We start from the raw sequence: 21884 nt of genomic DNA, 5'->3' as shown, positions 1-21884 counted from the left end.
CGGGCGCCGTGGGGCTGGCGCAGGCGCCGCGCACGAAGCAAGAGCCGGCACCCTCGCTGTACGCGGGCTGCTCCGGTTTATTTCATTTTTATATATAAAAAAAAAAAAGGTAGGAAGGAGATAAATAGAGCAACGCACCGTCCCGCGTGGGAGGGGGCGAGGAGAGGCCGCGAGCCCCCGGCCCCCGCGCTCAGGTGGCGGGGACGCTCTGCTTGATGATGATCTTCTGGCGCGTGGGGCGGCCGCCGGGGTCGGGGCCGGGGGTCGTGGCAGCCCCCAGCGCGGCGGAGGCGGCGGCGCTGGGCAGCCCGTGCGCCGTGATGTATTTCTTGTAGGCCTCGCGGATGATCTTGAAGGCGCGGATGTTGGAGTAGGGGATGTCGGTGATGGGGTCGCGGTAGACGGCCGGTTTGTGGGTGACCGGGCAGATCTCCCGCACCGGCAGCCGCGGCGCCTTCGCTCTGGGGAAGAAGCGCTCGAAGGTCTCGTCGTCGCTGAAGGAGACGAAGGTGCGGGAGCACTTCCCGGCGGGAGCCGGAGCCGGGGCTGGAGCCGCCTCAGCCTGCTGCGGGTCCTGGTCCAAGCTGGAGGGGCCGCGGTCAGCGCCCAGCAGCCCCCCCGGGGAGGGGGATGCCCCGGGAGAGCCCCCAGGGCAGGCGGAGCTGCCAAAGCTGCTGGACCCCCCCCCCCCGGCACCTGGAGCGTGGGGCTGGGGGGCTGCGAGGAGCCGCCCCGAACCTGCCGCTCCCCCACCGCGGCGGAGGGAGCCCGCGGAGGGGTCCGGTTTGGGAGACGGGGACAGAGGGGCCCGGCTGGGTGCGCGGGGGGCAGAAAACCCCCAGGGCCCCGGCGGGGGGACCCGACCTACCCCTCCACGTCCACGTTCTCCTCCTTGCCTGGCTCCGGGAGCAGGGGCATGGTGACGGACCAGTACCGGATAACGGGCCCCACGCACTTCCGCTTCTTCTGGACCTGCTTCTTCTTGTCGGCTTCCAGGCGCTCGTAGTTCTCTGGGCACGCGGCGACACAGCGAGGGGGAGGCTCAGCACCCCACCACCACCCTTCCCCCCCCCCCCCCCGCCATTCGGGGGTCCCCGCGCCCCTGGGATGCGCCCGGCTCACCCAGGGAGCGGAGGTTGATCTCCTCCGTGATCTTGGCCTCCTCCAGCAGCTCCTCCTGCGTCAGAGGCCGGTCGTAGTTGGGGCCGCCCTTCTTGCGCTTGGACTGGACCTGCCGCTCCTGGATGCGCAGGAACGTTTGCCGCGTGTGCTCCGTCGTCGACTGCCGCATGTGCTTCCGGCCTGCGGCGGGAGGCCGGGGCTCACCGGAGGGTCCCTCCCGGAGGGGCCCCGGCCCGCCCGCGCGCACTCACTGTCTCCCACGTCGTCCTGCAGCTCCGCGGGGACCACGGATTTCACCTCTCGGGGCTTCTGGGAGCCGCCGCTGGGGACCTCCGGCTTCTTGGGGCGAAGGCTCTTGAGGGGCTCCTGCGGGACGGGGCCGAGGGCGTGAGGAGGGGGAGGATGCCCCGCGCCTTCCGCCTCGCTTAAAGCCCTGCTTTGCCCACCGGGGAGCCCGTCGCCCGCCCGCAGGCTGGGGAGGGGCCCCCGCAGCCCCCCGCCCGCACCCGGTAGGCCTTGGTGACGACGCGGCGGCGGCGCTTGGGCTCGCTCTCGTCCTGGTCGCTGGCGGGCTCCTCGCCCTCGTCGATGTCGAAGTCGGAGTCCACCTCATCGTCACTGTCCGACTGGTCCCCCCGGTACTCGTCATCGCCCGACTCCTGCGGGGACACGGCGGCGGTGTCACCCCGGGGCTCCCCACGGCGGGGGTGGCTGCCGGGTCCCCCCTTCCCCGGGGACACCCCCCCTACCCGAGGACACCCCCCCTCCCCCGGGACTCCCCAGGCATCCTCCGAGACCCCCCCAGCCGGACCCCCCCAGCCCCGGGGACTCCCCCGTTGCCCCCCAGAGGCTCCCCATATGCCCCCCCGGGGCTCCCCACCTCCCCCGGACCCCCAGCCGACCCCGCCCCGAGCCCCTCACGGCACCGGGGCCTTTCGGTCCCGTTCGCCCCGGGGCTCCCCACCTCCCCCGCGGCCCCGCACCTCGGTGAAGCCGCCGTAGGTGGTCTGGTAGAACTCGTCCTCCTCCTCGGCCTCCAGCAGCCCCGACAGCCGGTTACCGGCTGTGCGCCGCGGGGCGCGGCCCTCCGCCAGGCTCATCGCGCCGCCGCCGCGATCGGCGCTCCGCTGCGCTGCCTGCCCGGCCCGCCGCTCCGCCGCCAGGCAGGGCAGAGCGACCGCCGAGCGGCCGATGCGGGCGGGCGCCCCCCTGCGGGCCGGAGGGGGCACTGCAGGTTCCCACGGGCGATGGGGAGGGCGGAACCGGGGCTGCGTCACCGCGCGGAGCGTGACGTCACGGGAGCGCCCCCCCCCCCCAATGCCTATCCGCCCGCCCCCGGGCCCACCTCGGTACGGCCACGTTGCGCCGCTGAAGAGGGAAGATGGGAAATGACGTCACTTCGTGACGTCACGGCAACCGCCGCCGCCACGTGCCTCAGCTTTGTTTTGGTCACGCTCGGCTTGTCACGTGACCCGTCCCGCCTGGCGCGCATGCGCCCTGAGGGTTCCCCGCCCGCCCCGAGCGTTCGCGCCCCCGGGGGCGACTCCACGTGTGCGCGGGGGTGGGGGGGTGTGTGCAGCCGCGTGGGCTGCGCGTGCGCCCTGCGTGCCGGCGCCGCGTGTTCCCCCCCCCGCGGACGGATGGTGCGGTCCGCAGCGGGGGCGGGGCCTAGCGGCGAGGGGCGGGGCCAAGCCGGGAGGGGCGCGGGCGCCGCGCGCGAGCCGGCGGCCGGCGCAGGAGGAGGGAGCGCGGCAAGATGGCGGCGGCGGGGCCCGAGTCGGGGGGCAGCAGCGGGAGCAGCGGCGGCCTGGCCGGTACGGGGCCGGGCTCGGGGGCTGCGGGGGGCCCCGCGGGGCTGAGGGGAGGGCTGGGGGGTGCGCACTGCTGAGGGGGGCTCTGGAGGAGCGGGGGGCTGAGGGGGTTCTTTGGGGGCGTGGGGGGGGTGCGTGGGGCTGACGGGGTGGGAGGCCCGGGGGGGGCGCGGGGCCTGGGCTGGGCAGGACCGGGTCGGGCGGGCCGGGTGCGGAGCCTGCCAGGGCGGTTCGGCGCTGTGGGGTGAAGCCGGGGCGGGGGGGCGAGGCTGAGCCCCCAGGGGGTGCGGGCCCAGGCCCGGGCGGGTCGGGCTTCCCAGAGCCCGGCTGGCTCCGCGGCCTGGGCCGGGAGGGGGGCGTGGGGCTGCCCTTGGGCTGGGGAGGGGGCCGCAGGTGGGTGGCGAGGACCTTTTGGGCATGGCTGGGGGGCTGGAACCCCCCCCACAGAGGGGTCTGGAGGGGGCGGGGGTCTGGGGGAGGCGGGGAGCACGGGGTTGGTGCTGGGGGAGACTTGACTGTGCCTCCCCTTGTGTTTCCAGCCCAAGAGCCGGGAGTCGGGCCGCCTGCCTGGGGTGGCAGCGGGTCCCGGGTCCCCGGGCTCGGCTGCTGGGGCGCGGAGGGGTGCGGGGAGCCGAGATGTCTGCCTTTGGTTGGGACCGCGGCGGGGAAGGGGGAGGACGGCGGCTCCCCGGCGGAGCCGCCCTCCTCTCGGCTGCGTCTGGTGTTGGGCGAGGCGAAGGCAGCGCTCGCCGGGGCCGCTTGGCAGCTGTGGGAGGTGAGGGGCTGGGGGAGCGTAAGCGGCTGGCATTGGGTTTGATGCCGAGAACTGGAGCCGGTGCGCGTCGAGGGAAGGGTCCTGCGGCCCGCTGACGGCGGGGGGTTTCTCTTGCTTCGCTGATTTGAAACGCGAGCTGAACCAGCAACGTGCCGGGTTGGGGCTGGGCACTGGTCTCATCCCCGCAGAGGGATGGTAGCGATGGGTGGAAACCTTCTCTGGGATAAAATAGGGCACTTTTGGTTCTTTAACCTGTGTCCCGGCCTCCTCCCGGTGTTGCACAGGTCTGGCAGCATCCTTGGGGCAGTCGAGGGCCGTATTCCCCTTTCCACAGGCCCCAAACCAGCTTCTTCACGCTGGTTTGTGGCTGCAAACCAAAATGCCTTTCTCAAAGCCTTGAAATTTGCATTTGGCGAGGTCCAGCCATCCTTCCCGAGCTTCTCTGGTCGAGAGCAGCCAGGTTTTTTATTTACCATAACCCAATATGCTGAAGCTTCCTGGTCAGTGCCACAGCACTTGTCACCCAGGGCACAGCAGGGGAAGAAGAAGCCCACGGGAAGGCGTACGGCTGAGCCCCGGCGTCGTTCAGTGCTCCCGGCGCGTTGGCGTTTGCGCCTTAAGCCCCGCTGCCGGCTGCCCCGGCTCTTCTGGGAGTGTTTGGGGCCAGGCGGCTGAACCCCACCGTGAGAGGAGCGACTTTCGTCGTTGCAGCAGAGTTGGTGCGGTGTCGTCCGGCGGGGTGTCTGCAGGTGTCCATTTTCTGGCTTCCTCGCCGTGTCCTTCGGGCCGTTGTGCAGACAGACGCGCAGCGAACCTGCTTGGTGCTCCCCGTGGGAGCAGGCAGCGGGGACGTCGTAGCTGTCGGTCCGATGAAGCCAGTTTTGTGAGGAGGGAGAGGGCGCTTTGGTCTGGACTGGCTGCGGCAGCCGCGGTGCCTCGGCACAGGGCTGAGGGCCGGGGGCAAGACCCTGAGGCTTCTGCTTTGGGGCTTCCTTTGAGATCTTGATCTTCTCCTGTGCTTGCCCGTCTGCTGAGCCGAGAAGGAGGAGCCGGCTTCAGAAAGCTTGCAGGGTTTTGAGAGTGTTACTTAAGAAAAAATGTGCAAGTAAATGAGTAAATCTCCCTTCCTGGTGGAATAATTGCCATTGTTTGCTGCTCCGGCTAGCGAGGTGTTGGCTAACGCGCGTTTCCCACAGGATTTGAATTCTGCTTGTGAGAGCCTCCGCCGCGTGACGTGTGCGGTGCGTGACGGACGGTCACCTCGGCTGGTCCCTGACCGCTCCAGCTTTAAACCTCGGATTTCAGCCCCACCTCCGGGAGGCTCGGGGCCTCGTTGGGTGCTCGCCCTCTGCCGTGGGCAGTGTGTGGGCTCTGCATGGGACCTGGTTCCTCCGCAGCTGCTGGAGAGGACGACGAGAGCTGGGAGCTGAGGAGAGCGATCCCGAACGGGTGCTGGAAGGGCTCGGCTGCTGGAGGAGCAGCTCCACGGAAGGCAGGGCACAAAAGGATGCCCATTGTTGTTTTGGATACGAGGTTTTGCTTTGCTCCATGGTAAACCTTAAACCACCACGAGCCCTGCCACGGGGCACTGTCACCCTCGGTGGCCCACGGTGTGGGTGGCTGCAGGGGGCTTTACGCTGTCACTGGCATCATCCAGCGCAGATGAAGGGGATGAGGATGAGTCTGGAACTGTTCTGGAGCCAGGCAGGCAGCGGTTGCCCCTCTCCCTGCCTCAGCGGGTGTTTAACTCTCTGGGGAAACACCCAAAGAGACTTTCTCATTTTGCTGCTTTCGTTTCGAAGCAGCGAGTGCCAAAACATGCGAATGTGGGATTCCGGTTGTTTGGCCCTTTGTGCCTCGGGTGCTGCGGCTGCTTTATAATTACGGGTCCGAATGAGTTGGGAGTTCATTGTCACCCTGGCTTCAGGCCCCTCCCTGGCGTCCGCAGACAAAAGAATTGCTCTCAAAATGGCTCAGTCGGTTCTGGGGACAGGGAGATCGTCCTGACACATCCGCAGCGAGTGCAGAGCAGGGTCCCGAGCTGCTGAGCCCTTGATGTGGGTGTAAAACACCCAGAAGGACTCGTACCGCACCCCAATTCCTGCAAGAGGCACAAAGCTTTCCCGATCCCACCTAGCCGAGGCCGGGGGAAGGCGAGTTTGTTAAATGGAACCATCTGAGCGGCTCATCGTCCTCAGGCTGAAAATAGGACTGTCAAACGTCTGCGAGTCCCCTCGCCGTGACACAAACCTCTCCTCTTCCCAGCCGTCGGCTGCCAGATCTCTGTGGGTGTTGCAGGTGTCGGCAGCCGGATCCTGTCGCCCAAACTCTCGCCGTCCCTTTTGGTGCCGTGGGAGTTGTGCTTGTGCGTGATGCCCACCCCGGCGCGGGGCAAAGCTCCTTCTCTTTCAGACGGAGACAAAAGATTGCCCTCGAAGAACAAAAGTGGGAGCCAGCTTGTCTAAAGAAGTGACAGATGGGTCTGTGGGAGGGAAGCTCGGCGGGCAAAGCGACAGCGAGTGAGAGTTGTGCGGTTTGGGGGTGCACCGGTGACCGGGAGTGCCATTTCCTGAATTCTAGCGGAATTTCCCGTTGGAAAGTAGAAGCTGCTCCTCCCGCCGCGTGTTGTTGGAAGGGGCTGCTCGGTGTTGCCGTTCCCCTCCCCACCCCCCGGCAGCCTGCGGGGTTGGAAAGCCACCTGGTTTCGAGGTGGGGGTGAACTGACGCTGCCTGCGCTGCGTCCCGCTGCGCACCCAGAGCTCCCTTCTCCGGGAGCAGGGCTTTGTTTTCCCCCAGACACGGTGTCGTACTCGTTCTTGCCCTTGATTACTGTGTGGTAGTGGTGATTAAATGTATTATCTCCGTGCGTCCCTGGGGACTTCGCCTTGCTTAAAAAGCGGAGCGCTCCCAGGGCAGGAAGATGCCTTCCATCTGCCCTGAATCTTCCTCTTCTGGAGAGGATGGTTTCTCCCCCCATTAAGAGGGTGGCAGCGGCAGGCAGGGCGGCGGTTCTGCGTTCCCATCGCCAGCTCCTCTGGGGTCGGTTGTGAGCGAGTCCCAGAAAGGCTCAGCTGGAGCAGGGGCTGCGGCCTCTCTCCCTTCCTGGGGTTCGGTGAGGTTTGCAGTGCGGGCTGGAAGAGGAAGCTTGGAGCATTTATCGTTAGGATTTGTAGCTCCAAACAGCCGTAAAGCTGGACTTGGAATTCATCAACACCCCAGAAAACCCGGTGCCGTTGTGTTTCTCGAGTAGGTGTTGCAGTCTGGGAGTGGGGATCAGCTTAAAGTTTAAATCATTGAAGTGTTTTGGTGGAAAGCAGGAGTAATGCAGGGCTGTAAAATCGATGGTCTTCGGCCAGCGGTAGGATTAATTTTCAAATGGCAGAGCCTTGGGCAAAGCCGCTGTGCCAGAAGATGCTGCTGGAGTTGCCATCAGACGTTCCAGAAAGTGGTCTTGTCCGAAACGCCCTCAGCGAAATCAGTCGGCCCCTCTCTTCTACCGGGAAGCTCAAGAGAGAGCACCCCGTTCCTCCTGCCCCCGCGAGGGTTTTGCTGTGAGCCCTACGGAGAAGCCAGAACAGGAGTACTCGCCGGCCGGCGTCTCGCCCGGCTGCGTTAGCCGTGCTCCTACGTGCCCCGTTCCCGACGCTGGAGGTAGTTTTGCTGCACTTGCTTGCTGATTTGTTTTCTTTGAATTGTGATTTTTGCAGCTCCGTGGTGCTCTGTGGCTCCCAAGCAGCTCGATAACGAGGACCAAAGAGTTTGCGTGCCTGCTGTACCTCCGAGCTGGTGTTGCTGGGGGAGCGGGAGGGCATGGCTGCGGCCAAAGGGCTGGTCTCGGAGAGGAGCACGGCCAGGAGTCAGGAGCAGGTCTGGAAACTGCTCCCTCGCTGTCCGTTTTGTCTGCAGAATTCCCACCCTTTAGTCTGCCGCTGCCTGCTGGTCCCTGGGCTGTCTCCGTCCTCTGCTGCTGAAGACATCAGGCATCAGTCCATTTATTTGACTCGGAGATTTCTTAATTTATTTCAAATGTTTTTTAGTAGAGAGAGTAATTTGTTGTCAGTCAAGACACGTGTGTTTCCGTGCCCGTTTAGACAGGGCTTGGTTTGTCGGTGCACCGGTGACCGCTGGTCTTCGGTCAGGTTCTGCTGTGTGGGTGAAGGAAAGCGGTCTCTTCCCAGCCCTGGTGAGCTGTGGTGGGTTTGGAGCAGGGCTCCCAAACAACGAGTTGCTGTGAAGCACGTCTGTGGCTGGAGCCGCTGGGATAAGCCCCAGGCGGTGGAGCCGGAGTTCCGGTGAGGTCAGCGCCGTCTGCTCACCAGCTCCAGGTGGTGGAGGTGGAAGCCCAAGCCCATCCTCTCCGGTACGTTCTGTCCTCCTCACCTTTGGTGAGCGCCTCTTTGCTCGCCGCCGCAGAAGGCAGAGGAGCTGCTTGGTTTGTTGGGGTTGTTTATGGATCTCTGGATGTTCTGCCTGACCTCGGCTCTCTGCTGGGTCCTAAGAAAACGCTGGTAACCTTGTGTGTGGAAACCTGTTCTTACTTCTGCCCCCGGCCTCCTGGATTAGAGCGTTGCGTGGTTTCTCCGTGGCTGGGTGTGCTGACCTCCTCGCGAGGCACTTGGCGGGCTGCTGGTGCGGAGAGATTGAGGAAGGGTTTAGTGTTTCTGCAAAGCGGCGAGAGGTGTCTGGATAACGTTCCAGAGATTGCGTCGTCTCCGGCTTTCCCTGGGCCTTGTCCCAGCGCGTCGCCGCTTGCCGGCGTGGACACATCGTCAGTGTCCAGTGACTGCCCGGAGTGTCCTGTCCTCCTGTCCTGCGGCTCCGTCAGCGGGCTCGGGACGCGCGGGTGGAGAGAGGGGGAAGGTGGGAAGGTGCGCTCATCCGGGGCAGTCAGCGCAGTCGTGTGGCCGTCGGCTGCCGGCTGCCCGCGGCGCTGGGAAGGAGAACCCCGAGCAGAACGTACAGCGTGCGAGAGCTCCGTGCCGAGGCACTGAGTCCCCAGGTCCCCTGCGGCAGCTGTGACGCCGCTGGTTCAATGGCCTTAGCGTAATTTATCGGAACAGATCTATTGATGCAGAGGGTTTCTACCCGATTACTCACTGCGTGGCCTTCTGGCCAGGAGCGGTGGTTCGGGAGGGTTTCCTCTGCCTCTGGAGGGCCGTCTGCCGCGCTGGCAGGGCCGGGCGGCGTGAGCTCACGGCTTGGCTGCCACCTCCAGCTGCTGTGATCGAGAGCGTTGGCTTTGACTTCTCGTTCAGGCCAGACTTCTGCAGTGTCCAGAAGAGAAGCAAATGAAATGCTGGGGCTCTTCTCTCCGGGAGCCGTGGCAGGGGTTCACTGTGTGTGGCTAAGGTGCCTTGCTCAGAAGTGTTTTGCTTGCAAAGTTTGGGCCTTTGTTGTCTTAACCAGGGGGAACAGGATTTCTTTTTGTGTTTCTTTAACTTTCTTGGGGAAAATAGCTCTGGTTTCTTCAAGTATCTGAAGTATCGGTTCGCCGTGACGACTGTGTAACCTTTTTGTTTCTCCTCATAGATTTCAGCTTTTTGTGCTGCTCGGTGATGTCGTTTCGAAGAGGTAGATGTGTTGCATATATGTGCTGAAAAAAAAGCATGGTGTTTTCCTCTCCAGTAACCAGCAGCAAAATGCCGTCCCACGTAACTGTCTTGGCTTCTGGGGACTGACAAAACCGGGTGGGCTTTTTCCCCCTAAACAGGCTGCTGCCTCTCAACAGAAGCTGCTGCTGTGTTGACGTGTGTTGCGTGAGCGCTCTCCTGACATCTCAACAGCTCTCCGCGTCCCGGTGCGCACCCACGGGATTGTTCCAGCGGGGCTTTGCTGCTTTGGTTTCTGCCTGGTTTGCACTTTGAAGAAAAGAAATCTCGCTGCTGTTCCCGTTTGCGGCCGTGGGTTGCGGGGGGACTCGGCCCTGCAGACTTTGCGGGGGGATTTGCAGGCAGAGGGGTGTGCGGGGGGATTGCTGTGCGGCCGGCGGCTGGGCTGCGTCCCCTGCGGCTCCGGCGTACGGCGCCTGCCACCGGCAGCGTTCGCTGGGCCTGGGGCTCACGGCTATGGTGGGTGCAGAAGTGCTCTTGCCGGCGGTGCCAGCACCCGCAGGCAGAGTCCAGGTGTGGGAGGAGAGGGTTCCTGTTTCCGGGCGTCAAGAGGGCCTGCTTGGGGCAAACCCAGCTGCCCCCTGGCCCTGGCCGCGTGTGTGGCTGAGCAAGGCCCGGCGTCGGGCCGGGAGGAAGGGCAGTGCGTGACGCCGTGACGTGTCCTGGCGCGTGGCTTGCCCCGCTCAGGCGCTGGGGAGTTGGGCTTGATGATGTGTTTGGGTGTGCTAACGTTTTCAGTTTTTATTTTTGTCGAAAACATGAGGCGCAGCTGAGATCTGTCCGAGCGGCTCTGCTTAAAAATAGAGCAGAGCGGCCGTTTGTCCTGGCTGTACCAAACAAGCGCGCTCGTTTGCTGGACGAGCGCGGGTCGGACCCGACTGCCGCCTTGCGTGCTCCTTCCAGTGAAATATTTGTCCAAACCGTTTGGCCGGGTGCCGTCACCACAAGGTTTCAGCTTTTTTCCCCGGCGTTCATTTTGCAGTCGGTAAGAGTACACTGGCTGTTGCTGGCTGAAAATAATCCCGGGCAGCTCGGGCTGGCGGAAGGCAGGCAGCTATTTATTTAGGTTGATTCAGCTTCCAGTAAACAGCGCTGAGGAATGCTCTGAAATCGCCTGTAGCGATTGCTCCCAGGATCGAGAAAGAAAGAAAAAAAGGAAACTTGTTGGGACATCATGAATTCGCCGTTGGATGGGACTTTCTGACCCTGAGCCGTTTCCTTCGGCCGCAGTTAACTGTTTCGGCGTCTCGAGCCATGTTCTCAGTTGTCAGTCTGGGCCAGAAGCGTGGCTGATGATCTTTCATTTTAAAGAGGCGTTTAAATAGATGCAGAAGTAGCAGCTTTTTGGAGATTATTTCGTTTTGTTCCATTTAAGCCATTGAATTTAACACCGTCTCCAAGCAGAGAGTGTGTGGGACACCCCCAGACTGCCTTTGTGTAGCAATAAAAAGAGGTGGAGATAACTGAAACGTTTTCATGTGGAAACCTCGGAGTTTTGCTCGCTGCCCTGCGGTAGTAACGCTTGTGGTAATCGAGAGCGCTGGTTTTTGCAGGAGGACATGCGACAGACCCGTACGTAGCTGCGGTCCTGCCTCGGAGGGAGCAGGCCTCGCGTTCGTCCTTGCGCTCAGGCAGGAACAAGCGTTTTTTATCATGGTCAAACAGGAATTACATATTTCCCAATCAGCAGCAAACTCGTTTGGAAACGGGAGGGAGGGAGGGGGAGCTTCCTGCTGCGGAAACTGGGCGTGCTGGGACCGGGGCGATGCTGCGAGCGCGCCGACGCTCTGACCGCAGGCTGCGGCTTTCCCTCCCTGACTCACCCTTTCTTGCAACCAGCCTGGCGGAGAGGATCCTCGTCGCTTCCCAAATCACGGCGCGGAAGGGTGAACCCAGACACCGTGGTCCGGGGGCCCTGGGGGAAGCGGCCAGTGCTCTGCTCTGTGCCGAGATGCCGTGCGTCTGCCGTGAGGTGGTGGCGAGACCTCCGAGATGAGGATAGCCCGTGGTGTCGCGGGGGACGGAGCGGAGGCGCGTTGGGATGCCGGCTCTCCAGCCAGGGCTCGTGGTGTCTGCTCACTGCTAGTGCTTGTTGCATGGGATGGAGGCAGCACAGAGATTCGCTGCTGGGTCCTCGGGCGAGAGAACTGGAGTTAAATCCTAGTGGAATACGGTTTTTGCACGGATGATTAAATGTTAACACGGCGAATCTCCAAGGTGATGAGGCTGGCGGTGCTGCTTCAGGATTGCTTAAATCATGGGGCTTTTAGAGGTTTGGATTTACATAATTACAGATACTTGCTTAAAAAAAAGGTTGAATTGCTATCGAACAGGTGTTGCTTTGTGATGCCCGGGACGTTTCCACCGTCCCTGTGTCCTGATGGGTCTCGGCAAGTTCAAAAGCCTTGTGGCAAGGTGATGGAGTCGAGCTCTATTGGCTTCGTCACAGCACACTATGCCGCCAAAGCTTCCTTCCAGCTGGAGATGCTCCCAGATCTGGGCTGGTGGTGAAGGGAAGAGGGAAGGGATGCGAGAGCTGAAGCGGGGCGGCCGGCTCCAAAGAACCCCAAGAGTGCCGGGGGGAGGAGGAGGAGAAGGGGCAGAGCTGGCTGCGAGAAACTTCAAATGCAGAAATCAGAGCTTGTCGGGACAAACCTTGTCTGTAAAGGGAGAGGAGAGGGGGTGGGAAGGCGGTGGGAGCCCGTCCTTCTGCGCTCGCTTTGTTTAGCGAAAAGCATTTGTCACAGGGTGTTTTTTTTTTTCTTGTTTACTTGTTTAATATGTATTGAAATGAGAACTTTGATCATTCGATAAGGGGATCAGAAGCTGCTGGATTTTGCTGTGAAGTGCCTCTGTTCCTGTTGCTGAAGTGCAGTTTCTGTGGAGCTGTAGCGTTTGGTGAGATCACAGCGTGAGTCTTTACGCTGCCCGTAACAGGCGAGCAGACGGGGCTGCTCCGCTGAGCGAGCCGTGGGTGGGCCCAGAAGGGTTTGTGTCGCAGCGCTTCATCCGCTGAAACAGTTACTGGACGGGGGAAGCAGCCCCGCGCGGGGTACGGTGCCCTCGCTGGCGGTGCCGTGGGGGTGCTGCTCCTGGGAGGGGACGGCGTTCCAGGGCTGTGGTCGTGGCTCCCACGTGAAAACTGAAAAAGGAGTTGCTGTGTCTGAACCAGCAGGAAGAACAAAATGGAAGAGCTTGCCTGCGGTTCTGGGCCGGAGGCAGGGAGCACGTCGCGGTTCTGTGCAGCTGCGTGGCGGAGGCAGCGTCCCTGGCCTCGCCGGTGTCGGTCTCGGTCTGGCTTCGTGCCGTGGACGGACGTGGCAGAGGGGCAGCGTCATCGTGTTGCATTTTTTGCCTTACTGCATCCAGAAAAACCCAAGATGGCAATCCAGGCCTGAAAGAAGTCGGTACCTCACCTCACAGAGATTTCACACCGCGGTGGTTATGTAGATCCCGGGGCTTGGCTTCAAGCGGAAGGGCTGAGCTTCTGGGCCTTCAATGAAAGGTCCTGGAAAGAATTTTAAGACAAAGCATGGTCAGTGCATGTGCTGAAACCCCGCAGGGCACTTGGCCCTCCCAGTGCTAATTAACGGGTGGCACTAATCCTGCAAAGCCCTGCAACCCCGTCGCGGGCGGGGAGGTCGCTGGTGCCACCTCGGGGGAGGCGAGGCCGGGGAGCGCTGGAAGCCGGGGCAGAGCGGACCCTTGCCGGCAGCACCGGCACCGGGCTGAGCTTGGCTGGTGAGCAATGAGCAGAACAGCATTTCCTTGTGGCCTGACAAAATTTCTGCCTGCTGTAAGAGGAGCAGCTGTGAAGAAATCAGCCGTGAGTCAGTGCTTTTTCAGATGCCTCAAAAAGCGAGGCGGTGTGTCAGGCTTGTTGTGATGAGTTATAATGATTAACCTTCTCTGAGTGTGGCTTTTTTCTTTTGACAGGATCATCTACTTTCAAAAAATCGCTCAGCCCTGAGGTAAGTTTCTGACCAACAAGCTGGTTTGTCCCTGGCTGAGAGAATGCCCCACTGCAGACCTGTCTGCTGTTTTTCCAGTCTCATTGGGGTTAGGGGTAAACCAGGCAGCGGGAAGCGCAGTGAGCTGCGGGTACTCGTCTGGGAAATCGGAGCGTTTCTCCTTACCAAGGGAATGTCTGCTTAAAAACCCAGCTTGTCCTCGAACTGAACAATTCTGGTGTCACCAAAACACCACGTACATCTCCTGCCGTGAGCAAGATGTTCAACTCGTTTTGACTGAGAAACGCCATTTAACAACTGCGTGTTCGACAGAAGACGATGAGTCAGGCGAGCTCTTGTGGCATGAATCAGAGTAGAATTTGCCACCTTCCTAAAATGTTTCCTCAAAGACTTGGCCCTGCTGGCAGGAAGCATGGTGACCGGCTGTGGTTGGAACCGATCTGTTTGTGATGATGGGGATTAGAAAAAAGCAAACCCTTCCAGGTGGTCTCGTGTGAAGGGGTTTCTCTGATCAGATGCCTCGGTCGCAGGGCGCTCGGTCGGTTCTTTGCAGGCGTTTCGGTGCCGTTGCTGTCCCGGAGGCCAGCCTGTGCCACGTCCCCCCTTCGCACGCGTGCAGGGGTCTGGGGCTGCGGCGCTGCGCAGCCGCTGTCTTTGAGAACAGCAGAATTCTGCCAGGTGGTTCTGGGCAACCACCGGCCTCCAAGACAGCGGGTTTTACATCCTTGGTTCTCAGCATCTTTTACTCCAATCCTAGATGCCGGGTTCTTCTGGGCAGCCAGGCTCGCAGACGATAAAGAAAGGGCACAGAGGAGTGGACTCCACGGGCGAGACTACCTATAAAAAGGTAAGTTGCCTCGTGCACAACTCGCTGCTTGTTGCCGTTCTCCTCCTTGCGATGCAGGTGCTGCCCAGAGCAGCGGCGTGCCTCACGGGGCGCGGCGTTAGACGGTGGGTAGCGTCTGTGACAGTCACCGAAGAAGATCTCGGAGGAAGGGAACCAGAGGACTGAATGTGTGCTGCTTAGCTTCTCTTCTGTAGCCTTCGGAAGAGGGGATTATTTTTAAACTTTGCCCGTTAGCAACACTTCTTAGGCCTCTTTGGCTTGCTGGGTGCTCTCGGGGCTCTCAGGGCACAATAGTTTCTGTAGATCTTGTGGCATTACTGGAATTTGCTTTACAAAGGGGAGATTGTTTGGGTATTTTTAAAAAGCCTGTAAATGTGGGTATTTTGTGGATGCTGCTTCCCGTTTGTTGGACTTCATCAGATTGGACTGGCTTTCTCGGGAGTGCGACTGGCGTCCAGGATGTAGCTCAGTGGGTAATGCCTTGATACGGGCGTTTCACCGCGTTGTGTCAGCGAAGCTGCCGGTCTGAAGTCTCTAATCCAGACGTACCTCCGTCTGTGCGTCGGGAATCTGAGTGGAAAGGAGGAATTCCAGCGGTGTTTCTGCAGAAGGCAGGGTTTGTTACACTGCCCTTTTTGAAACTCTGTCTTGAAGATTGGGATCTGGCGTTCCGTTTCCCAGCAAATTCAGAGGTGGAAGGTTTGACAGCAGTGATAGGAGAGAAAAGCAGGAGCCAGTGGAAAATGCCTGACGTGTTTCTTGCAAGGGTCCCAGGAGCCTGGTGGGATGCTGCAGGGGACTTTGCTGGGAAGGAGGCTAATGCACGGTCTGTCTGTTTTCCACCCGCTCCTTTTCCAGGGGTGGTGAGTTGTTTTTCAGAATTCTTTGCCCTATAAAAGCGGTTGTAAACAGGCAGTCAGCTGCGCAGCTGATCGTGCTGGCTAATAGAAGAGAAAAGTACTTGTTCCCTGGCAACCTGGCCCGGTGGCTCTGTGTTCACAAACATGGCAGCAGTGAGACTGTCCTGGGAGCCGGAGCGGGGCTAGGGGAGCTGAGCCGAGATCTGTTTGCAAGCAGCTGTAGCCTTCAGAGGGTGAGGAAGGAAAGTGGAGTCAAGTTCTTCCTCCTTTGCCACCTACTACTGAATAAACACCAGGTCCAGACAGGTGGCTGAAGAAGAAAGGGACGTTGTCGAGGAGCTGGAGATGCTGCCAGTTTTGGTTGCTCTCTTCAGGGAGCCGTGAGCAGGTCTCTTGCAGCTATGGTAGCAGAAAACCCGTTAGGTGGGAGGAAGGTTCCTGGTCACTTTACAAGGCTTCGTGCAGGATGTGTGGCAGGGGAGAAAGCTGGACATGTTTGTCCCCCAGATACCGCGGTGTCCTCTGTTGCCAAGTGCTTTGATCTGTAGGGATTTCTTGCATGTGGCAGAGGGCTGGGCTTTGTTTAGCTGAGGGAAACAAACACAAACTGGTTGGATCATGAGCCCTGGATCTTGTTCTGGGCCCAGTTGCTTTATGTACGAGCCAAATGAAATGTCTGCGAGCTGCAGTACGCAAATCCAACCTGCACCTGCTCCGCAGCCTCGCTATTTCCAGCAGGCATTACGGCAGGGTTCGTATCTCCGTGCTCCGGGAACTGACAGGCCGTGGAACGTCGGGGTGTCGAGCAGATCTCGCCCGGGCTGTTCTGGGAAAGAGAGCCCCTGGCACGAGCTAGGCTGAGGCACGTCGCAGGGGTCTGACATGAGATCATGTGTTCCGTGGACGGAAGAGGCCTCTTGGCGTGAGTAGCTGTTACAAGAACACAGTCCCACATTGTTCTTGGGCAGTTTGCGCAGAGGGGCAGGAGCAGGACTCGTGTCTCTGCCCGTTATTTAGAAACGGCAGCGAGCTCCTCAGGGTTACAGAGCCACGACCTAGCGAGAGAGGCAGGCGGAGGAGCGCGGTAGCACCAAACAGGAGCGTGCGTTGTGTGCTGTGCTGGCCGTGCCTGCCTTGTCCTGTAGAAGACCCAAGTCTGTGGCCAAGCTGGGGAAGGGCAAGCTTCAAAGTGTGTGGTTCCAAGACCAAGGTGACAAGAAGTGTGTTTGTGCAGCGGGGCAGAAGATGATCTGTCCCTGGGTGTCTTCCCGCTCTGACCACAGGATGTAGAGAGGAGAGCTGTGGGAGGACAAAATGAAATCAGTCCTTTTGAGGACCAGTTCAAGTCCTTGCTGCTCGACCCCCCAGCGCGGAAGGATCGAGCAGGGTGCTGTCAGGGATGTCGGGGTGTTCCCAGGCGTTCCGTCACAGAATCACAGAACGGTAGGGGTTGGAAGGGACCTCTGTGGGTCATCTAGTCCAACCCTCCTGCTGAAGCAGGGTCACCTACAGCAGGCTGCACAGGACCTTGTCTGTCACCAAAGCGGTGTTAGTCAATGAGAAACAAAGGACAGAAGCTGGAAACAGTAGGTGTAAAATACCCCAGCTAGCAATGCTGTTTGAAACTGGGGGCTCTCTTTTCTTTGACTCCTTTCATTCCTGTTTGCACTCTGCTGCTCCATGTTGTCGAACTCATTTTCTCTGCCCCTCCAGACGACGTCATCTGCCTTGAAAGGTGCCATTCAGCTGGGCATTACGCACACAGTCGGAAGCTTGAGCACCAAACCCGAAAGAGATGTTCTCATGCAAGATTTCTACGTAGTAGAAAGTATTTTCTTCCCGAGGTCAGTGCTTGCTTTCTTCTCTCTCTGGTGCTTTGGTAGTGAGTAGCAGCGTTAGCTCCTAACGCTGCTCGCGCGTGAGGAGGCCGCACCAGACCAGGACAGTTGCCTGCAGGAGCGAGCGTGGGTCTGCTGAGCAGAGCTGCTCGGTGCGCTGCTCGCAGGCCAGCCCAGGCCCCTGCCTGCGACCTGTTTCTGCAGAAACAGGCTGGCTGGCGTGTGTGCCTACGCCGGTCCCTCTCGGGGGTGCTTTCTAGCCTTCCCGCGTGCTGGAAGCCGGCAGCCAGGGGTGTTTGCTTTTAGGGCTGTGTCTGAAGAAAAGTGTCAAATACAAATACTTGTGTGTGCTTCTCCCCTCGAGCAGTGAAGGGAGTAACTTGACCCCAGCTCATCACTACAATGACTTTCGGTTCAAAACCTACGCGCCAGTGGCCTTTCGCTATTTCCGGGAGCTCTTTGGGATCCGACCGGACGACTACCTGGTAAGTTGGTGGCCGGACCAGGTTCCGTTCGCTGCGTGCTCTGTGCGATGGGTGTTTGTCCCCTTCCCCCTCTCACTGTGGAGTGCTGTGAGGCGGCGTGGCAAGCTCTCTCAGCGCAGCAGTGGGTGCTGTATGCGACTCTGGCGTTGCCTCTGTCAGCGTTTAAAAGGAAGAACCTTTGCACTGAAGTTTCCTGTTGACACGTCTCTCACCTCTGCGTTTCTCACCTTGTCCTCCTCAGTACTCGCTCTGCAGTGAGCCACTCATTGAACTTTCAAACTCCGGGGCCAGCGGATCCCTCTTCTACGTATCCAGCGACGATGAGTTTATCATCAAAACGGTTCAGCACAAAGAGGCCGAGTTCTTACAGAAGCTGCTGCCTGGCTACTACATGGTAATTCACGTGGGCGAGGCTTTCTCTGCAAGCCAGGGAAGGGTCCCCTGAACGGAGAGACGTTGCTGCGTGCCGCCTGGTAGATGTGAGCGGAGGTTTGATCGGTGCCCCAGCTGCGCGGCAGCTTCTCTCTGAACTGTCCGTGGACTGACGCGAGCTGCTGGGCTGTCCCGAGCCTGGCGTGCTGCGCAGGCCGCTTGGGTTGCGCTTGTCACTCGGACCCTGTTGGAAGGCTGCAGGCTGCGAACTGCTCGTTGCTTCCGTGCCGCGCAGTGTCACGCCTGCGGTACTTTGTCTTGCAAAGCTGTGCTTGGGTTTCCTTTCCCAGCACGATGCTTGGTTCTGTCTGCAGAGAATAAGAGCTGAAGAACTCTGGGTTTCTGTATGCAGAAGCAGCAGCTTGGAGAGTAAAAGCGTGTTAATTTTGTGAAAGTGGCTATAGCAAAAAGGGCTTTTTCAGTTCTGGGGCAAAATCAGATCCCACCCTGAGCACGATGCGTGTGTGATCTGACTGCTCGTGTCTGTCTTTACAAGCCATCGCTGTGAAAGGGAATTTAGCCACGAGACAGTCTTGCCGTATAGAAGTGCCGTAGGACTTTTGATGCTGGTGGGGTCACTGGTTGAGTTCCTTAAACTGCTTCCGAACCTACAAATATTTTTAGCCGTGATTATATCCCAGGAACAGGTTGGTTGTCTTCAAAATTCTGTCTAGTGTCTTCTGCAGCCACGAGAGCTTAGATCCATCTCTGCCCTGATGTGTTTAGCTTGGCCTAAGCGCTGGATTTAAGAAGGCTAAGCACAAGATCTTCCTTTGCTCTGAAGCCTCCCCAGCTTAGCTTCTGTGTGAAAGAGCAGCAAACTCCTTCCTTCCTACAGCCTTTCTCTGGCCCGTTCAGCTTTGCACAGAGGTTGTCGGCAGCGGTAGGCATCGCCCATCTGTTCCCCGTGGTCACCTGCCCTTGGCTCTTAGCTGCTTTGGCAACGGCTTGGAGTCCCTGCCAGCTCCGGTTCCGTGTGGAAGCACAGGAGGGAGCGGGTAACTTCTCTAACTGGTGTGTGAATAACCGGCATGGCTTTGAAGGTATTTCTGTGTCTTTGGTGTTTCAGAATTTGAACCAGAACCCAAGGACGCTGCTGCCAAAGTTTTACGGCCTGTACTGTGTCCAGGCCGGAGGCAAAAACATTCGCATTGTTGTGATGAACAACCTGCTGCCGCGCTCTGTCAAAATGCACCTGAAATACGACCTGAAGGGCTCCACCTACAAGCGCCGAGCATCCCAGAAGGAGCGAGAGAAGGTCTTCCCCACGTACAAGGACTTGGATTTCATGCAGGACATCCCTGATGGCCTTTTCTTAGACTCTGACATGTACAATGCTCTGTGCAAAACGTTACAGAGAGACTGTTTGGTGAGTGGGAGGGTGAAGGGCGGTGTGGAGAGTTCTTTGCTTTTCTCCAGAGCCTGTCCTACGAAAAGGAGATGGCAGCTGCCACCCTTGCAGCCTCTGCCTGTTGACTTAGAGAACCTGTTTTTTTGATGGTGGTGTGGACAAGAAGCAGGACCTGGAGCCCGGGTGCCCACAGTACTTCCAGCCTGAATCAAACCCAGCACTGCCTTGAACGGCGGAGGGAGCACCCTCTGCCGAGGTTGGGCTTTGGAGCAGGGCAGGGTCCGGGTGCTTGGCTGAGCCTGGTCTCAAGTTGGGTGGCTGTGCAGAAGTCAGTGTTCTCCCCTGGCTTGGGTCCCTGTCTGCGCAGGGGTACCAGCGATGGCGTTCCTCTGAATCCCTTTCCATAGATGCTGTGATTCTGTAATTCCCTTTGGTGACCGTAGATGAGCTGTGCATCAAAAACCGTCCCCTCAATACGCTCGAGGCAAAAATGCCGACTGCGCTTCTGAGGATGTCTGCCCTGACGGTTCCACTGGGCTTGCAATCCTGATCATGCCTGTGTTGACTTTATGCCCAGGTCCTGCAGAGCTTTAAAATCATGGACTACAGTTTGCTGGTTGCGATCCATAACATCGATCTGGCACAGAGAGAGCACGCGATGGCAGATGGGACATCCCAGACCGATACGCGGCGACCCGCTGCCCAGAAGGCCCTCTACTCGACAGCCATGGAGTCCATCCAGGGAGAGGCCCGGCGAGGTGGCACCATAGAAACGGATGACCAGTAAGTCTGCGTCGGTGTTGCTCTTCCCAGTGAAACGCTGCGAGGAGTGAGGGGTAAAACCCAAGCCTGGCTAACGGAGACCGGATTCAGATGTGGACTGGGCTTTATGGGGTTGCTGTTGCGCTGGGCAGAGAGGTCTCGATGTCAAATTTTGTGCATTTGTCTTTGTTTTCCCTTCCTTAATGTGCAAAAGACTTTCTCGCCTTCCGGGTGGTGTTTGAGAGTTCTCTGCCCACCAGGTGTTGGCAGCTTCAACCGGTTACTTCCATCCACCTCGGAGAGGCATAGCGAGTGCTTTGTTGGATCAGACTAACAGCCCGTAAGGCCCAGCTGCCATCTTAGTGTGGGTGGTAGTAGGTGCTCTTCACGTTGCTTGGCCTCCTCTCATGGGTGATTCGGGATTAATCCTTCTTGTCAGTGAAATTGTCCCACGGAGGGAGAAGGGGGTCCGTTCTCAGGAGGTTTAGCTAACTCGCTGAAGCAGCGTTCTGCTCCGACTCGTTTTTGTTAGCTGAGCAGTAGGTGCCTCTCGCATGTTGACGCTTGTTAAATAGTTCGCATAATATTCAGCCCACGCTAGGCTGTGTGAGAGGCAGCGGGGTGTGAGAACCCCCGGTTTCACGCTTGTGCCCTGTCCTCTGCTAGGATGGGCGGCATTCCAGCCCGCAACGCGAAGGGGGAGAGGCTGCTGCTCTACGTCGGCATCATCGACGTGCTGCAGTCCTACAGGTAAGCAGCAGCTGTGTGTCGCCGGAGGGTGCAGGGCGCTTCCCAGCGTTGTCTGCCCCCGTTTGGTTGTCCAGACTGGCTCTCAAGAAATAGTTAAGGCACAAATAAACACTGTATTTATTTATTTATTTACTTACCACTTTCTATTTTCTTGAAGTCAGGCATTTTGGGATCAATTTCTGGGTCTTGCTGACTGTGTTTACTTCATGTTCCCAGAACAGATTTACGAAGTTGTTTTGTATGCTGCAGTGCTCGTACTCAGGCACTGTACAGGAAGTGGCAAGGAAAAAACAAGTGGTGGCTTAAAATGGCCGTAACCCTTTCTCCCTGTAAAATTAGCTGCAAGGCTTGCCTTTTGTTCTATTTGTGTTAAATAAATAGCGTGCAGAGGGTTACGTGTGTAAGGCCTCTGTTGAATGTCCTTGCAAGTCCACTGCCCTTGATAGTGATGCCTGTGAAAGTCTCCCCTCGGGAGGGTGAGCTGTGCGGGCAGCCCTGGTGGCTGTGGAACAGCCTCAGAAAAACGGGACAAGGAGGAGACGCCGAAGCGGCCTGTGTCTGGGGTGTGCTTGCCGCTGCGGTCGGAAGCCAGGCTCGGTACTGAGCGAGCGTGGTGCCTTACAGACAGTGGGGACGCGGTGTGAAAGTCGTTCTTAATTCTTTCCTTTGTCAGATTTGTCAAGAAGCTGGAGCATTCTTGGAAGGCCCTTGTACACGATGGGGTAAGTAGAAAAAAAACACTTTTTAACTTGTTTAGCAAGAATACCAGCTTCTTGTTGAACTGTGCCCACTGTCCTTGCTCCTTCTGGGCAGAAGATCCTGGGTTTCTGGGGCGTGTGTGTGTTTGCTCTCTTCTATAGAAGTATTGCTTTCTAGATACAATACAAACGTTTTGTTAGCACTGGTCACCTGCTCGTTCATTAACAAGCACTGATGGCTTTCTATATAATGCCTGCTGCTCGTAGCTGATCTGCTTCTCACAGCTGCTGGTGGGAACAACTGTGAGAGTCCCTGGCTGTTCCTAGTCCAACGCAGCGTACGTTTCAAAGCTAACAGCCTGAGAGAAGCTTGTTGGTCGCTTAGTAATCCAGATTCACACGGTAATGTTTATCCCTCGCACTTCTAGGACACTGTCTCTGTGCACAGACCCAGCTTCTACGCCGAAAGGTTCCAGCGGTTCATGTGCAACACAGTGTTCAAGAAAATACCACGTAAGTACCTCCGTGCAGCTGTGCCCGTGGCAGTTGCCGTGGTTTCTGGCTTCTCCCTGC

General features: G+C 59.1%; 2 protein-coding genes across 2 annotated transcripts in view; one reads left to right on the top strand and one right to left on the bottom strand.

Annotated features, from left to right (window-relative positions):
* Nucleotides 1–57: 57 nt before the first annotated feature.
* On the bottom strand, nucleotides 58–2283 carry VPS72 (vacuolar protein sorting 72 homolog). Its single transcript, XM_075445139.1, has 6 exons — nucleotides 2106–2283; nucleotides 1629–1781; nucleotides 1374–1488; nucleotides 1123–1302; nucleotides 869–1010; nucleotides 58–584 (listed from the first exon to the last, which is right to left on the bottom strand). Exons 1-6 carry the CDS (start codon nucleotides 2220–2222, stop codon nucleotides 191–193), a joined length of 1101 nt encoding a protein of 366 aa, XP_075301254.1. The 5' UTR covers nucleotides 2223–2283; the 3' UTR covers nucleotides 58–190.
* A 567-nt stretch (nucleotides 2284–2850) lies between these two features.
* The window catches only part of LOC104337856 (putative PIP5K1A and PSMD4-like protein), a 34151-nt gene continuing 15117 nt past the window's right edge, over nucleotides 2851–21884 (top strand). Inside the window, exons 1-12 of the mRNA XM_075445270.1 lie at nucleotides 2851–2936; nucleotides 9238–9279; nucleotides 13254–13288; nucleotides 14046–14135; nucleotides 16709–16839; nucleotides 17201–17318; nucleotides 17560–17712; nucleotides 18820–19119; nucleotides 19679–19884; nucleotides 20530–20613; nucleotides 21287–21335; nucleotides 21740–21824. Of these exons, the coding sequence (XP_075301385.1) occupies nucleotides 2879–2936; nucleotides 9238–9279; nucleotides 13254–13288; nucleotides 14046–14135; nucleotides 16709–16839; nucleotides 17201–17318; nucleotides 17560–17712; nucleotides 18820–19119; nucleotides 19679–19884; nucleotides 20530–20613; nucleotides 21287–21335; nucleotides 21740–21824 (1351 nt within the window). The 5' untranslated portion in view covers nucleotides 2851–2878. The remainder of the gene's footprint in view (nucleotides 2937–9237; nucleotides 9280–13253; nucleotides 13289–14045; nucleotides 14136–16708; nucleotides 16840–17200; nucleotides 17319–17559; nucleotides 17713–18819; nucleotides 19120–19678; nucleotides 19885–20529; nucleotides 20614–21286; nucleotides 21336–21739; nucleotides 21825–21884) is intronic.

This window comes from Opisthocomus hoazin, chromosome 30, assembly GCF_030867145.1.
Source record: "Opisthocomus hoazin isolate bOpiHoa1 chromosome 30, bOpiHoa1.hap1, whole genome shotgun sequence".
In the NCBI taxonomy this organism is placed as follows: Eukaryota; Metazoa; Chordata; class Aves; order Opisthocomiformes; family Opisthocomidae; genus Opisthocomus; species Opisthocomus hoazin.
The sequence above is the reverse complement of the archived record's forward strand: the minus strand, read 5'-3'. Positions and strand labels throughout refer to the sequence as shown.

What these genes read in the sequence shown, in the direction of transcription:
- VPS72 (XM_075445139.1), bottom strand. Translation starts at nt 2,222, where the DNA reads ATGAGCCTGGCGGAGGGCCGCGCCCCGCGGCGCACAGCCGGTAACCGG. An exon ending in GCAGGACGACGTGGGAGACA is followed by an intron (nt 1,303 to 1,373) that starts GTGAGTGCGCGC and finishes CTCCCGCCGCAG; the next exon opens with GCCGGAAGCACATGCGGCAG. An exon ending in GAGAACGTGGACGTGGAGGG is followed by an intron (nt 585 to 868) that starts GTAGGTCGGGTC and finishes CGGCCCCTCCAG; the next exon opens with CTTGGACCAGGACCCGCAGC.